The sequence below is a fragment of the Oncorhynchus clarkii genome, chromosome 3, assembly GCF_045791955.1.
Source record: "Oncorhynchus clarkii lewisi isolate Uvic-CL-2024 chromosome 3, UVic_Ocla_1.0, whole genome shotgun sequence".
Classification (NCBI taxonomy): domain Eukaryota; kingdom Metazoa; phylum Chordata; class Actinopteri; order Salmoniformes; family Salmonidae; genus Oncorhynchus; species Oncorhynchus clarkii.
The window spans coordinates 82462649-82476301 of record NC_092149.1 but is presented as its reverse complement, the minus strand read 5'-3'; the positions used below and the strand labels follow the sequence as shown (position 1 = coordinate 82476301).

Genomic DNA, 13653 nt, shown 5'->3' with positions numbered 1-13653 from the left:
AATGGCCATGGGGTAAGTTGAGCCAATGGCCATGGGGTAAGTTGAGCCAATGGCCATGGGGTAAGTTGAGCCAATGGCCATGGGGTATGTTGAGCCAATGGCCATGGGGTAAGTTGAGCCAATGGCCATGGGGTAAGTTGAGCCAATGGCCATGGGGTAAGTTGAGCCAATGGCCATGGGGTAAGTTGAGCCAATGGCCATGGGGTAAGTTGAGCCAATGGCCATGGGGTAAGTTGAGCCAATGGCCATGAGGTAAGTTGAGCCAATGGCCATGAGGTAAGTTGAGCCAATGGCCATGGGGTAAGTTGAGCCAATGGCCATGGGGTAAGTTGAGCCAATGGCAAGTTGAGCAAATTAAAGTGTTTTCTTCCTAGGCATAATGCAAGACATTATTGCTGGGACATGAAGTAACAGCAGGGGCTGCCCGATGTTAAAAGTGTTTTAACAAATACAAAGTGTTTTTTTTTAGGTGTTAAGCCTGTGTTAAAAGAAGCTTAAAATAATTAAAAAACAAAAAGCAATTGTGATTGTGTTGAATTGTGTTTGGGAAATGAAGACAGACATGGCTTTAAAAAGGTGGTGGCAATATTTAATTCAGTAGGCGTCTTAATTTATCCTGTCCCGTGGCTGAACTTTCCCCATACTTGGGGTAAGTTTTGCTAAGAGACCACTTTTTTTTTGTACAAGCTATGCTTTCAAAACTGTAATGTTTACATGAATTTTTATTATTTCCAGGGATACAAAATATCCTGAATATATATAGATATCTTTGTTAGAGTGATGATGAATGTAAAAAATGGCTTAACTTACCTCACTGTCCCCTATTGTGAATACTTATTTCATATCTCTAAAGATAAAAAAAATTAAAATAGGGAAATTGAGGATTGTCTCCAAACTGGAAAAAGAAGTGGCTATATTGCAGGTATAATGGCAAATGTCTTATAACTTCTTCACAATGCAGTAGTTACATACCTGCAAAATGTTTACATACAGCTATACGGCCATGGTTATTCACATAGTCTATGTAATATATATATATTACAGACTATATATCAGAAAGTGACATCATATTCGTTGTTGACCTGTTCCTGTCAATCAGTGCAAAGTCATTCAAACAAAAACAGAAGAATTACATCCTCAAATACTTGTATAAAAATAGACAATTATTGAAAATGATAAACTGTACCACCCCAAATATCTCTTATGAAGTATAGATTATGCATTTATCTTTTAAAAACATTGTTTAGCCATATAGCTGATGATGATGATGCATACAGAAGCCAGTTGAGCGACTCATTTTTAAAATTGCAACAAGCATACGTAAAACTGCATATTTACATAGTTGTTGGCACAGAGATCGGATAACTTTAAAAAAAAAAAGTTTCTCAAAGCGAGACTGTAATTGATCAAGAATAAACAAGTTAACGGAATACCTATTGCTTTACGCTGTTAAGGGAAGCCTCTGCATGTCTGTATAGTTTCAAAAGATAGATCCACACATTTTTCCAACATGAGCACCGCTTGCCCCAACGCAACAAGCAATTACTCAACCAGTCAAGGAAGAAAATCAAGTCATTCAAAACTGGGTGAACGTGGTACGTTTCTCAAGAACTTCAAGGTAGTCGGGATCACTATGAAGCTTGGCTTTCAGTTCCCAGTACTCACTTATGTTAGGTTCAACATAAACAGCACTCGGTGCTGTGCAATACAATACTGTCTGCTGTATTCTTTCTGGGTGCATGTATTGATGTCTGACATTAAAGTCTGAGTTATACTGATTTGATGAATGGGCAGTATGCCTGCATGGTAAAGTATTGCTGTAAGGTGACGGCTCGTCTGGGTCTAGGACATCGTCTTGTAAAGGGGAGTGTTTGTTGAGTGGAGTACGAACACCGTATTCAGCGCTTATTGCGTTACTACCCGCCTCTTCTTCCGAGTGGTTATTCAGAAACGTCACATTCAACTGATCAAAGTCTCTGTACCCATCCACTGACTTGTTCTCCATTGGCCGATACACTGTGGGGCTACAGACTGTGTTTTTGCACGTCTGTTCAGTGGGAGAGGGGATGTACTCATACACATGCCCTGCAGACGTTCTGACTTTTGGAACGGATCCCTTTTTGTAAAGACCGTACTCCATGTTCAGCGAACTAATGCACGCGTTCATGGAGTTATTCTGCTCATTTAGTGTCTTTTGACGTCTCTTCTTCATGGCTGCAAACAGTCCCGCAGCGATAAACACCGAAACGATGAACATCAGGAGCAGGGCAAGGATCGTAACAGACAGGGGAACACTGTTGATCTGTGTGTCGTAATCTAATGATGTTTCTATGGTGATGGTGCTCCCGGGAACAGATTCTTCCGAAGGTGGGATCATGGACGCAAGGATATCAGAGTTATTAAGGCAGAAATGAGTTGTCTTAATGTATCGCATATCCTCCCCGAACAGCTTCTTAGGGGAGCCACAGATGACATTGTCCACAACCGTGCCGCTGCTAAGCTGTTCCAGCCACATCTTCATCTTCATGACGGAGCAGCCACAATCCCAGGGGTTCTCGAACAAGTCTACCTGCACCAGTGATGTCAGTTGACCCAACACGCCACTGACGGGCAGACTGCGGAGGTGATTATTACGAAGATTTAGTCTGGCCAATGTCAACCCATTAAAGATTCCCCGGGGTAAGGTCTTCAGGAGGTTATTATTTAGGAAGAGCAGCTGAAGGTTGGAGACATGCTGAAAGGTGTCTGAAACAATTTCTCTAATGACATTGTATTCTAAATATAGGAACTGCAGACTCTCTAATCCAAAGAACATATCGACTGTGAGACGGTCTATCAAATTCCCATTCAAGTACAGCCTGCGTAAGTGTGTTAAATCCCCAAAGGCTCTGTCATGGATGTGAGCGATCCGATTGTTGCCAAGGTGAAGCAAATCTAATCCAATCAATTCAACGAAATCTGATCTCCGCACCACGGGGATAAAATTCCCTGTGAGATACATCTTTTTGGGATTGTAGGGTTTGGGATTTAAGTCAGAGATTCGCTCAATCTTTCTCTCTTGGCAGTTAACATTCAGACCAAGGTCTGAAATTTGGAGATTGCAAGTACAGGCAGTAGGACAGTCCAAAGGCATTGGGGATTTGGTTTGATATGAAACTATTTGACCATAGTTTTGCGGTTTATTGGAGGGGATGCGAGATGTGGGTTTTGACTTTAACTTGCCTGACTGGCGAGGTCCCTTGGTGGGCCTTGACCGGGATGTGAATGAGGCTGTGACTGAGGCTGGTGTGGTCCTAAAGTATGCATTGGTGGTCTGATGTGCCCGGGGACGCATCTCATACTCTGCAATAGCTCTCCTGGGGCACAGTTCCTGTTTAGAGACTTCATCAAGATCTCTCCCATGAAGCCGGAATGGAAACTCACAGACCACATCACCCACTAAAGCGGTGTAGGATATGCTCTCGAGCCAGGCCTTCAGTGCAATCAGCTCACAAGAGCAGTTCCATGGGTTCTCCTCTAGTTGTAATTCCATAATGCTGTCCATGTGTTCCAAAAGACCCGAATAAGGGAATAGTTTCAGTTGATTCCCCCTCAGGTCAAGGTGAGTCAAAGGGACATGTTGGAAAATGTCAGTGGGAAGAGTAGAAATGATGTTGTCATTTAAAATCAGGACCTCCAGACGATGCAGTTTGCTGAAGGCTTTTGGCTCGACATGGGCGATGGAATTGTAGTCTAGCTGAAGATATTCCAGACTTTCAAGGCCGATGAAAAGATCTTCCGTCAAGGCATCCATTTTGTTATTGTTGAGATGTAATCTTTTTAATCCCTGAAGTCCATTAAAAGCTCCTGATTCAACTGTGGATATGTCATTGTTGCCCAGATGCAATATTGTAAGCCCATTGTATTCAACAAAGTCATCGGTGGAGAGCCTCTTCAAAAGGTTCCCTGTGAGCAGTAAATTATACGTTGTGAAGTACACAGGGCTAACTTCAGAGAGATCGACTATTCCTCTACTTTCACAGCCCACAGTCAGTATCCCCTCTTTCTCCTCACAGGCACACAATCTTCGACATATCTCTCCATAATTGTCAAACATCTCAACGATGCCCACTGATGTAGTCACCAACAACAGGATTGCAATCCAGTGATGCATTATCCCTGTGTTGACGGCTAAACTCACACTGTTGTGCTGCCGAAGTAATCTAGAAGAAGAAGACAAACAGGTCAGCTGACTAAACATGCTTTAACGTCATACTCATGAGTCCTCAAACAGACTGTAATTAGGAAATGCACCTAACCAAAGGTAACTTCTGGTTGCCACAGAATGACCCAAAACTAACTGAAGGAGAAAAAGAACAGGATTCTTAATGAAAAACCTTGACATTAATTAAACTCCACAAACACCAGTCAGTACCATATCATGTAAATTAATATAGTGAACAAGGGCACACCAATAGTCCATACTCCAGCCCAGTGTGAAAACATTAACTATTAAATTATCATATTATTATTATTATGAAAATAAGGAAAACATGTCATATGCAACCAAATAGCCTTGATGTTCAAAACCCACAATCAAAACAATGTATACACTTATTTGAAAAAAGATGATGCTATTGCCACAAACGTAGCATCAGCATGCAATGCAAACATCTACATAGATGTTACATCTACAATCATATTTAGAAATTCTTACCTCACTCACGGGTAAATATGAACGTTCCTTGTTAGGTATGACAACGTATGCTCCATTGTACGACTTACTAATGTTCTACGACGCCTGTTAATTATGAACACATTTGCCTCACTAATGCACCAAAGGGGATAAAAAGAAGAAATGCTGATCAACCATAACTGCCAAATGCCGTTCTCTTTTCATTGCGCGCTGTGCCGGGGTGGACAAAGCTATGCCTGGTAACAAAGTTGCTTAATCGGTCTCCCTGGATGAATTGCACTCTCTCTCTCCCCCTCCCCCTCTTATATCTATCTCTCCCTCTCCGTCTTTCACATACAAACACGGATCCTGTAAAAATCCTTGATCGCACCTGCAATAACTGCCGTTTGTAGGGTGTTACCCTGACTACTACATTTTTCATGAACATAAAAAGAAATCATCGGTGGACCTGTCACTACGCTCAACTTTTATACTACACACAGATACACTTCCCTGTCATTTCTTATCAAATAGCCTGCAATTTTCTGCCTTCAATGAGCTACTATCAAGGGGCATAGGATACGACCATATGACGATAAACCTAAAGATAATAAGCACATCGAATTGTAACGTTTTGCAAGTGTCCTCCATTCACCCACCAAAGTCTGTGAAATGTCACGTAATTTACGTAATGCAACACAGACGCAAAGATACACAATTAAATGGACGTCTTACCCAGTTACACCTCCAAAAGGCGTTACACTGCATGGATACGGATACCGTTCAAACGTGATCAGTAATTCATTGGCTTGCAAGTGTTTCGTGTCCTCGAGCGATAAAGAGTGAACGTATTACCATGTGAACGCGTTACCATGTTTCACACCCTGAGCGGTTAAAACTGAGGACCGTCAATTAGTTTATTCACAAAATAATGAGACTAGCAAGGGAAACTGCGATTTACGGTGCCCATGCTTTGTTGGAGAAGCAGCTGTAACGATATGTCATCAGCACACTGAAAAATGAGGCTACATTGAACTTTTCACATGAAAATAATCACATAGTGTACATTCCTCTGAGGTACCTACCCCTCTTCTCCACACCCAAATGCCAAAACGTGAGAAAGAATAACCCCCTCAGGCTCCACTACTATAAAAACGGTATGACTGGCACTGCAATGTATTCACATATGCTATTTTGGGCATCTCACCTTGAACAAGTGTTGGCCATGTGATATAGTGATTCACAACTCAGCATTATTAGGCCCTTTGCTTTGTGTTAATGTAGCCTATTATTACAAGGACAGTGTTTAAATAGCTTAGTTAATACAGTCCAAAGCATCCAACTGTGTCACTCCCTGCTGTTGACAACCTGCCCTTAAATGAAGGGTCACAATTTCCCTTCCTCACCATATTCATCCAGTTTGAGCCGTGAACTAGATTATGCAGTCTTTCCTTCACGTTCATATTGCCATCCGGTGCATGAAATATACAATGTCACCCATGTCATGCATGGGATATATACCGAGAGATGAGAATTGAGGTCTACAAACACAACTGTTGTAGCATCCAGCCAAATAACTGATAGAAATGGCTCAGAATGAAATGGGGGATGTTTTGAAAGTCTGCCTTTACAGCTTTGTTTGTTTATCCATTTGTACCCCCACACATTAGATGTGCCTAGTCATCTTCCCTGAGGCAGCATACTGTTTACACATTAAACATTTTTGATCAAGATATCAAAGCCAACAACTATTTTTTGAACAAAAATGGCGCCTGAGAGGATGACGTTACGTGCTCCTATCCAACTGTGTTATTTTGTTTGTAACTTATTTTTTTAAAAACTTATTTTGTACATAATGTTGCTGCTACTATCTCTTATGACCGGAAATTACTTCTGGACATCAGAACAGGGATTACTCACCTCGAACTGGAAGAAGCTTTTTCCTTTAACAAGTCCGACGAGTCCGACGCGAAGGATATACTGCTTTGCCGGGAACAGGCCCAAATCCCCGTCATTTGCGTGAAGTGAAGATGGAGAAAAAGGAGGTGGAGGTCGGGCTTCCTTCTGAGATTTTGTAGGCGAGCGAGTACTCCCACTGCCATCCGTTCTATTGGCCAACATGCAATCATTGGAAAATAATTACCCATAAAAAAATCTGCCATTTCCAGCTACAATAGTCATTTACAACATTAACAGTGTCTACACTGTATTTCGAATCAATTTGATGTTTTTTAAATGGACAAAAAATTTGTTTTTCTTTCAAAAACAAGGACATTACTAAGTGACCCCAAACCTTTGAATGGTAGTGTACAGCCTGGAAGGAGATGTTGTACCCACTGTGACTATTAAAACCTTCCCTAAAAAAAAACTTCCCTCCGCAAGGCAATCAAACAAGCAAAGCGTCAGTATAGCGACAAAGTGGAGTTGCAATTCTTCTCTGTGGCCGCTGTGAGTAAAACATTCAAATGTTCTAACCCTCGCAAGGCTGCCGGCCCAGACGCCATCCCTAGCCGCATCCTCAGAGCATGCGCAGACCAGCTGGCTTGTGTGTTTACGGACATATTCAATCAATCCCTATCCCAGTCTGCTGTCCCAACATGCTTCAAGAGGGCCACCATTATTCCTGTTCCGAAGAAAGCTAAGGTAACTGAACTAAATGACTATCGCCCCATAGCACTCATTATGAAGTGCTTTGAGAGACTAGTCAAGGTTCATATCACCTCCACCCTACCTGTTACCCTAGACCCAACCAATTTGCATACCGCCCCAATAGGTCCACAGACGATGCAATCGCCATCACACTGTACACTGCCCAATCCCATCTGGACAAGAGGATACCTATGTAAGAATGTTGTTCATTGACTACACTTCAGCTCCCAGCTGTGCCCTGGACACCATATGTGAATTGATCGCCTCCATCCATCTTCAGAGTTCGTTTTGTTAGGTGACCTAAACTGGGATATGCTTAACATCCCAGCCGTCCTACAATCTAAACTAGATGCCATCAATCTCACACAAATTATCAAGGAACCCCCCAGGTACAACCCTAAATCTGTAAACATAGGCACCCTCATAGATATGACCCTGACCAACTTGCCCGCCAAATACACCTCTGCTATTTTCAATCAGGATCTCAGCGATCACTGCCTCATTGCCTACATCCGTTATGTGTCCGTGGTCAAATGACCACCCCTCATCACTGTCAAACGCTCCCTAAAACACTTCTGCGAGCAGGCCTTTCTTATCAACCTGAACCAGTTATCCTGGAAGGATATTGACCTCATCCCGTCAGTAGAGGATGCCTGGTTGTTCTTTAAAAGTAATTTCCTCGGGCCTTCCGGGTGGTGCAGTGGTTAAGGGTGCTGTACTGCAGCGGCAGTTGTGCCACCAGAGACTCTGGGTTTGCGCCCAGGCTCTGTCGTAACCGGCCGCGACCGGGAGGTCTGTGGGGCGACGCACAATTGGCCTAGCGTTGTCCAGGTTAGGGAGGGGTTGGCCGGTAGGGATATCCTTGTCTCATCGCGCACCAGCGATTCCTGTGGCGGGCCGGGGGCAGTGCGCGCTAACCAAGGTTGCCAGGTGCACAGTGTTTCCTCCGACACATTGGTGCGGCTGGCTTCCGGGTTGGATGCGCGCTGTGTTAAGAAGCAGTGCGGCTTGGTTGGGTTGTGTATCGGAGTACGCATGACTTTCTACCTTCGTCTCTCCCGAGCCCGTACGGGAGTTGTAGTGATAAATAGTAGCTACTAAAACAATTGGATACCACGAAATTGGGAAGAAAACGGGGTAAAATAAAAAAAATTAAAAAAGTAATTTCCTCACCATCTTAAATAAGCATTCCCCTTTTAAAAAAATGTAGAACTAAGAACAGATATAGCCTTGGTTCACTTCAGACCTGACTGCCCTCGACCAGCACAAAAACATCATGCGGCATCGAATTGTCCCTGCGATATGCAACTTTTCAGGGTAGTCAGGAACCAATACACACAGTCAGTTAGGAAAGCAAAGCGTAGCTTTTTCAAACAGAAATTTGCATCCTGTAGCACTAACTCCAAACGGTTCTGGGACACTGTACAGTGTATGGAGAATAAGATTACCTCCTCTCAGTTGCCCAATGCACTGAGGCTAGGAAACACTGTCACCACCGATAAATCCACGATAATCGAGAATTTCAATAAGCATTTCTCTACGGCTGGCCATGCTTTCCACCTGGCTACCCCAACCCCAGCCAACAGCTCCACACCCCCCGCAGTGACTTGCCTTGCCTTCTCCTTCACCCAAATCCAGATAGCAGATGTTCTGAAAGAGCTGCAAAACCTGGACCCGTACAAATCAGCTGGGCTAGAAAATCTGGACCCTTTCTAAAATTATCTGCCTCCATTGTTGCAACCCTTATTACTAGTCTGCTCAACCTCTCTTTCGTATCGTCTGTCTTCCTAAAGATTGGAAAGCTGCTGCGGTCATACCCCTCTTCAAAGGGGGTGAAACTTGACCCCTTGACCCCTGTTACAGACCTATATCCATCCTGCCCTGCCTTTCTAAAGTTTTCAAAAGCCAAGTTAACAAACAGTTTCTGACCATTTCAAATCCAACCGTACCTTCTCCGCTGTGCAGTCCGGTTTCCGTGCTGGTCATAGGTACACCTCAGCCACGCTCAAGGTACTAAAGGATATCATAACCGGCATCGATAAAAGACAGTAATGTGCAGCCGTCTTCATTGACTTGGCCAAGGCTTTCGACTCTTGTCAATCACAGTATTCTTATCGGCAGATTCAACAGTCTTTGTTTCTCAAAAGACTGTCTTTCCTGGTTCACAAACTACTTCTCAAACAGAGTTCCATGTGTCAAATCGGAGGGCCTGTTGTCCAGACCTCTGGCAGTCTCTATGGGGACACCACAGGGTTCAATTCTCGGGCCGACTCTTTTCTCTGTATATATCAATGATGTCGCTCTTGCTGCGGGTGATTCCTTGATCCACCTCTATGCAGATGACACCATCCTGTATACATCTGGCCCTTCTTTGGACACTGTGTTAACAAACCTCCAAACAAGCTTCAATGCCATACAACACTCCCTCCGTGACCTCCAACTGCTCTTAGATGCTAGTAAAACCAAATCCATGCTCTTCAATCGATCGCAGCCCCCACCCACCCGCCCAACTAGCAATACCACTGGACGGTTCTGACTTAGAATATGTGGAAAACTACAAATACCTAGGTGTCTGGCTAGACTGTAAACTCTCCTTCCAGACTCACATTAAGCATCTCCAATCCAAAATTAAATCTAGAATCGGCCTCCTTCACTCACGCCGCCAAACATGCGCTTGTAAAACTGACTATCCTACCGATCCCCGACTTCGGCGATGTCATCTACAAAATAGCCTTCAACACTCTACTCAGCAAACTGCCATCCGTTTTGTCACCAAAGCCCCATATAACACCCACCACTGCGACCTGTATGCTCTTGTCGGCCCTCGCTATATATTCGTCGCCAGACCCACAGGCTCCAGGTCATCTATAAGTCTTTGTTAGGTAAAGCTCCGCCTTATCTCAGCTCACTGGTCACCATAACAACATCCATCCGTAGCACGCGCTCCAGCAGGTATATCTCACTGGTCATCCCCAAAGGCAACACCTCCTTTGGCCGCCTTTCCTTCCAGTTCTCTTCTGCCAATGACTGGAACGAATTGCAACAATTGCTGAAGTTGGAGACTTATATTTCCCTCACTAACTATCTGAACACCAGCTATCTGAGCAGCTGACCGATCGCTGCAGCTGTACACAGCCCATCTGTAGATTGCCCATCCAACTACTTCATCCCCATACTGTTTTTATTTTTCCCTCTTTTGCACACCAGTATTTCTACGTGCACGTCTATCATTCCAATGCTAATTTGCTAAATTGTAATTACTTCGCTAGTATTGGCCTATTTATTGCCTTACGTCCTTACTCCATTTGCACACACTGTATATAGATTTTCCTATTGTGTTATTGACTGTACTTTTGTTTATCCCATGTGCACCTCTGTGTTGTTGTCTGTTCACACTACTTTGCTTTATCTTGGCCAGGTCGCAGTTGTAAATGAAAACTTGTTCTCAACTGGCCTACCTGGTTAAATAAAGGTGAAATACATATTTTTTAAATAAAAATTCAACATCATAGTACCCTCCAAACTCATCATTAATCTTGAGACCCTGGGTCTCGACCCCGCCCTGTGCAACTGGGTCCTGGACTTCCTGACGGGCCGTCCCCAGGTGGTGAAGTTGGAAACAACATCTCCACTCCGGTGAACCTCAACACTGGGGCCCCACAAGGGTGCGTTCTCAGCCCTCTCCTGTACTCCCTGTTCACCCATGGCTGTTTGGCCATACACGCTTCCAACTCAATCATCAAGTTTTCAGACCACACTACACAGACAGTGTGGTTAAGAAGGCGCAACAGCGCCTCCTCAATTTCAGGAGGATGCAAAAATTGGGCTTGTCACCGAAAACCCTAACTATCTTTTACAGGTACACAATTGAGAACATGCTGTCGGGCTGTTTCACCGCCTGGTACGGCAACTGCACCGCCCACAACCGCATGGCTCTCCAGAGGGTGATGTGGTCTGCACAAATCATTACCGGGAGCGAAATACCTGCCCTCCAGGATACCTACAACACCCGATGTCACAGGAAGGCAAAAAAGATCATCAAGCATATTAACCACCTGAGCTACTACCTGTTCACCGCGCTACCATCCAGAAGGAGAGGTCAGCACAGGTGCATCAAAGCTGGGACAGAGATATTGAAAAACAGCTTCAATCTATCTCAAGGCCATCAGATTGTTAAACAGCCACCACTAGCACAGAGAGGCGGCTGCCCTATATACACAGACTTGATATCATTGGCCAATTTAATAAATGGAACACTAGTCACTTTAATAATGCCACTTTAAGAATGTTTACAAATCTCGCATTACTCATCTCATATGTATATAATGGATACTGTATCCTTCACTATCTATTCTTTACAATCTATTCTTAGTCATCTTAGCATCTTAGTCACTCTGTCACTGCTCAACCATATATTTTATACTTATATATTCTCATCCCATTCCTTTACTAGATTGCGTGTACTAGATATTAGGTTAGGTTGTGGAATTGTTAGAGATGACCTGTTAGATACTGCTGCATTGTCGGATCTAGTAGCATAAGCATTTCACTACACTCGCAATAACATCTGGGAGGTCCCCAGATCCTCAAAAAGTTATACAGCTGCACCATCGAGAGCATCCAGACCAATTGCATCACCGCCTGGTATGGCAACTGCTCGGCATCTGACTCTAAGACTCTACAGAAGGGAGAGAAGGGAAGCTTGCTGCCATCCAGGAAGCTTGGTTATTGTTATTTTATTGTGTTACATTCCATTATCTTTTAACTTTTGTTTATTTGGTAAATATTTTCTTAACTCTTCTTGAACTGCACTGTTGGTTAAGGGCTTGTAAGTAAGCATTTCACGGTAATGTCTACACTTGTTGTATTCGGCATGTGACAAATATGATTATTTGCATGTGATTAGATTTTTTGGGGGCTGGATTATTCATAATTGGTAGTTACTACTGGTGAGGTGCACCTGCCTCATCATCTTCATTTCACCCTAAACCTTTGCATTTATGAAGCCAGATCGTGTTCCGGGCAGCTAGAATAACCATGTGTTATATCATGTGTTACTCTATTCCTTCCTTGTTATTCAAGTATCTAACATTTTATAACTATCATTTTATAACTACCATGTGTATGTTTTTTATTGACAAATAAATATCAACAAACAAAAAGGTGAAACTTTTTGCATTGTCAGGAAACCTAAAAAAACAAATCATATTCATTAATAATACAGGTTTTGATTGCATTTTTGTTTTGTATTTTAGTTAAAGTGGTGCCAAATTGTTAAAATAAATTTATAAAGTGAAAAAATATAGGTTTTGGTGGCTATCCATCGTTATTCACATGAGATGAAAGCAGCCAGGCAACGAAACCCAGATTTCATGCTGCATTTTAAAACCATAAAATTTAAAAAAAAAAATGTATTGTGGCGCATCGTAATTTGGGTCTGGTTGATGTGTAATAACATTTGTGTTTCTGTGGGCTTCAGGGATTTGTACTCAGTGCATATCGAGGGCCCTTAGCATGAACAGAACCCTGCCATCCCTCTACAATCTGTGAATACATTACCATTGGTGTTTGTTGCAACATCATAAGCAAACCATTAGCTTGATTTACAGCATGCGTTAATGTAGTGTTTACACACCATTTTTAATGATTTGATTGAATATTCATTATTACACGTGTGTGTGTGTGTGTGTGTGTCCGTGTCCTTGTGCACGCACACCTGTGTGTGTGTGTGTGTGTGTGTGTGTTGTTTGTTTTTCCTTTGAGGCAGATACTACACAGATAAATCATGTACATCCGATGGGGAAGGGAAGACGTTGCACTACACTACATGAGGCACCATGAGGCATGGCTTGAGACAGATTTAATATATTATCAAGTCTTCCATGACCCTGAGCGCACTCTGTACCTCCGCCTGGGAACACAGCGCTGTCCACAATAAAGCAGTCACAAATAAATTACTTGGAAAGTGACTGATGACTCACAATCAGGAAGAGTAGCTGCGGCTTTTGCAACAGCTAATGGGGATCCTAATAAAATACCAAATACCAATGAGGGCTCACGTGGTCTGAGAACCCCGAGCTTCCGTGTGTCTCTGTCGCTGAGGGCTATTCTGTTAAACAAATGTTATGTACTGTTACATAGAGCCGAATCATGTAGAGCCGCAAGAAAGTGGCCAGCACTGTGTGATAGTGAGAGCTGTACGCCAGTGATGAAGGCTCATATGCCATAGACTATTCTCCTAGTGGGGTTCCTATGAGAAACATAACCAAACAGAGACCACATAGAGAGCTTGCAGTAATTATGAATTTGTTCCAAACAGATGCCTGGTGTTTGTTTTTATAACAATAACA

General features: G+C 43.1%; 1 protein-coding gene across 2 annotated transcripts; it reads right to left on the bottom strand.

Annotated features, from left to right (window-relative positions):
* Positions 1-567: 567 nt before the first annotated feature.
* On the bottom strand, positions 568-4982 carry LOC139406181 (SLIT and NTRK-like protein 5). 2 transcript variants are annotated; one of them, XM_071148681.1, is made up of 2 exons: positions 4697-4982; positions 568-4202 (listed from the first exon to the last, which is right to left on the bottom strand). In XM_071148681.1, exon 2 carries the CDS (start codon positions 4151-4153, stop codon positions 1577-1579), a length of 2577 nt encoding a protein of 858 aa, XP_071004782.1. In that variant the 5' UTR covers positions 4154-4202; positions 4697-4982; the 3' UTR covers positions 568-1576. The 2 variants fall into 2 exon arrangements, with proteins under 2 accessions (XP_071004782.1, XP_071004781.1); XM_071148680.1 differs by having other exon boundaries at positions 4706-4900.
* Between the last annotated feature and the right edge of the window lie 8671 nt (positions 4983-13653).

What these genes read in the sequence shown, in the direction of transcription:
- LOC139406181 (XM_071148680.1), bottom strand. Translation starts at nt 4,752, where the DNA reads ATGGAGCATACGTTGTCATACCTAACAAGGAACGTTCATATTTACCC. An exon ending in AGGAACGTTCATATTTACCC is followed by an intron (nt 4,203 to 4,705) that starts GTGAGTGAGGTA and finishes TTCTTCTTCTAG; the next exon opens with ATTACTTCGGCAGCACAACA.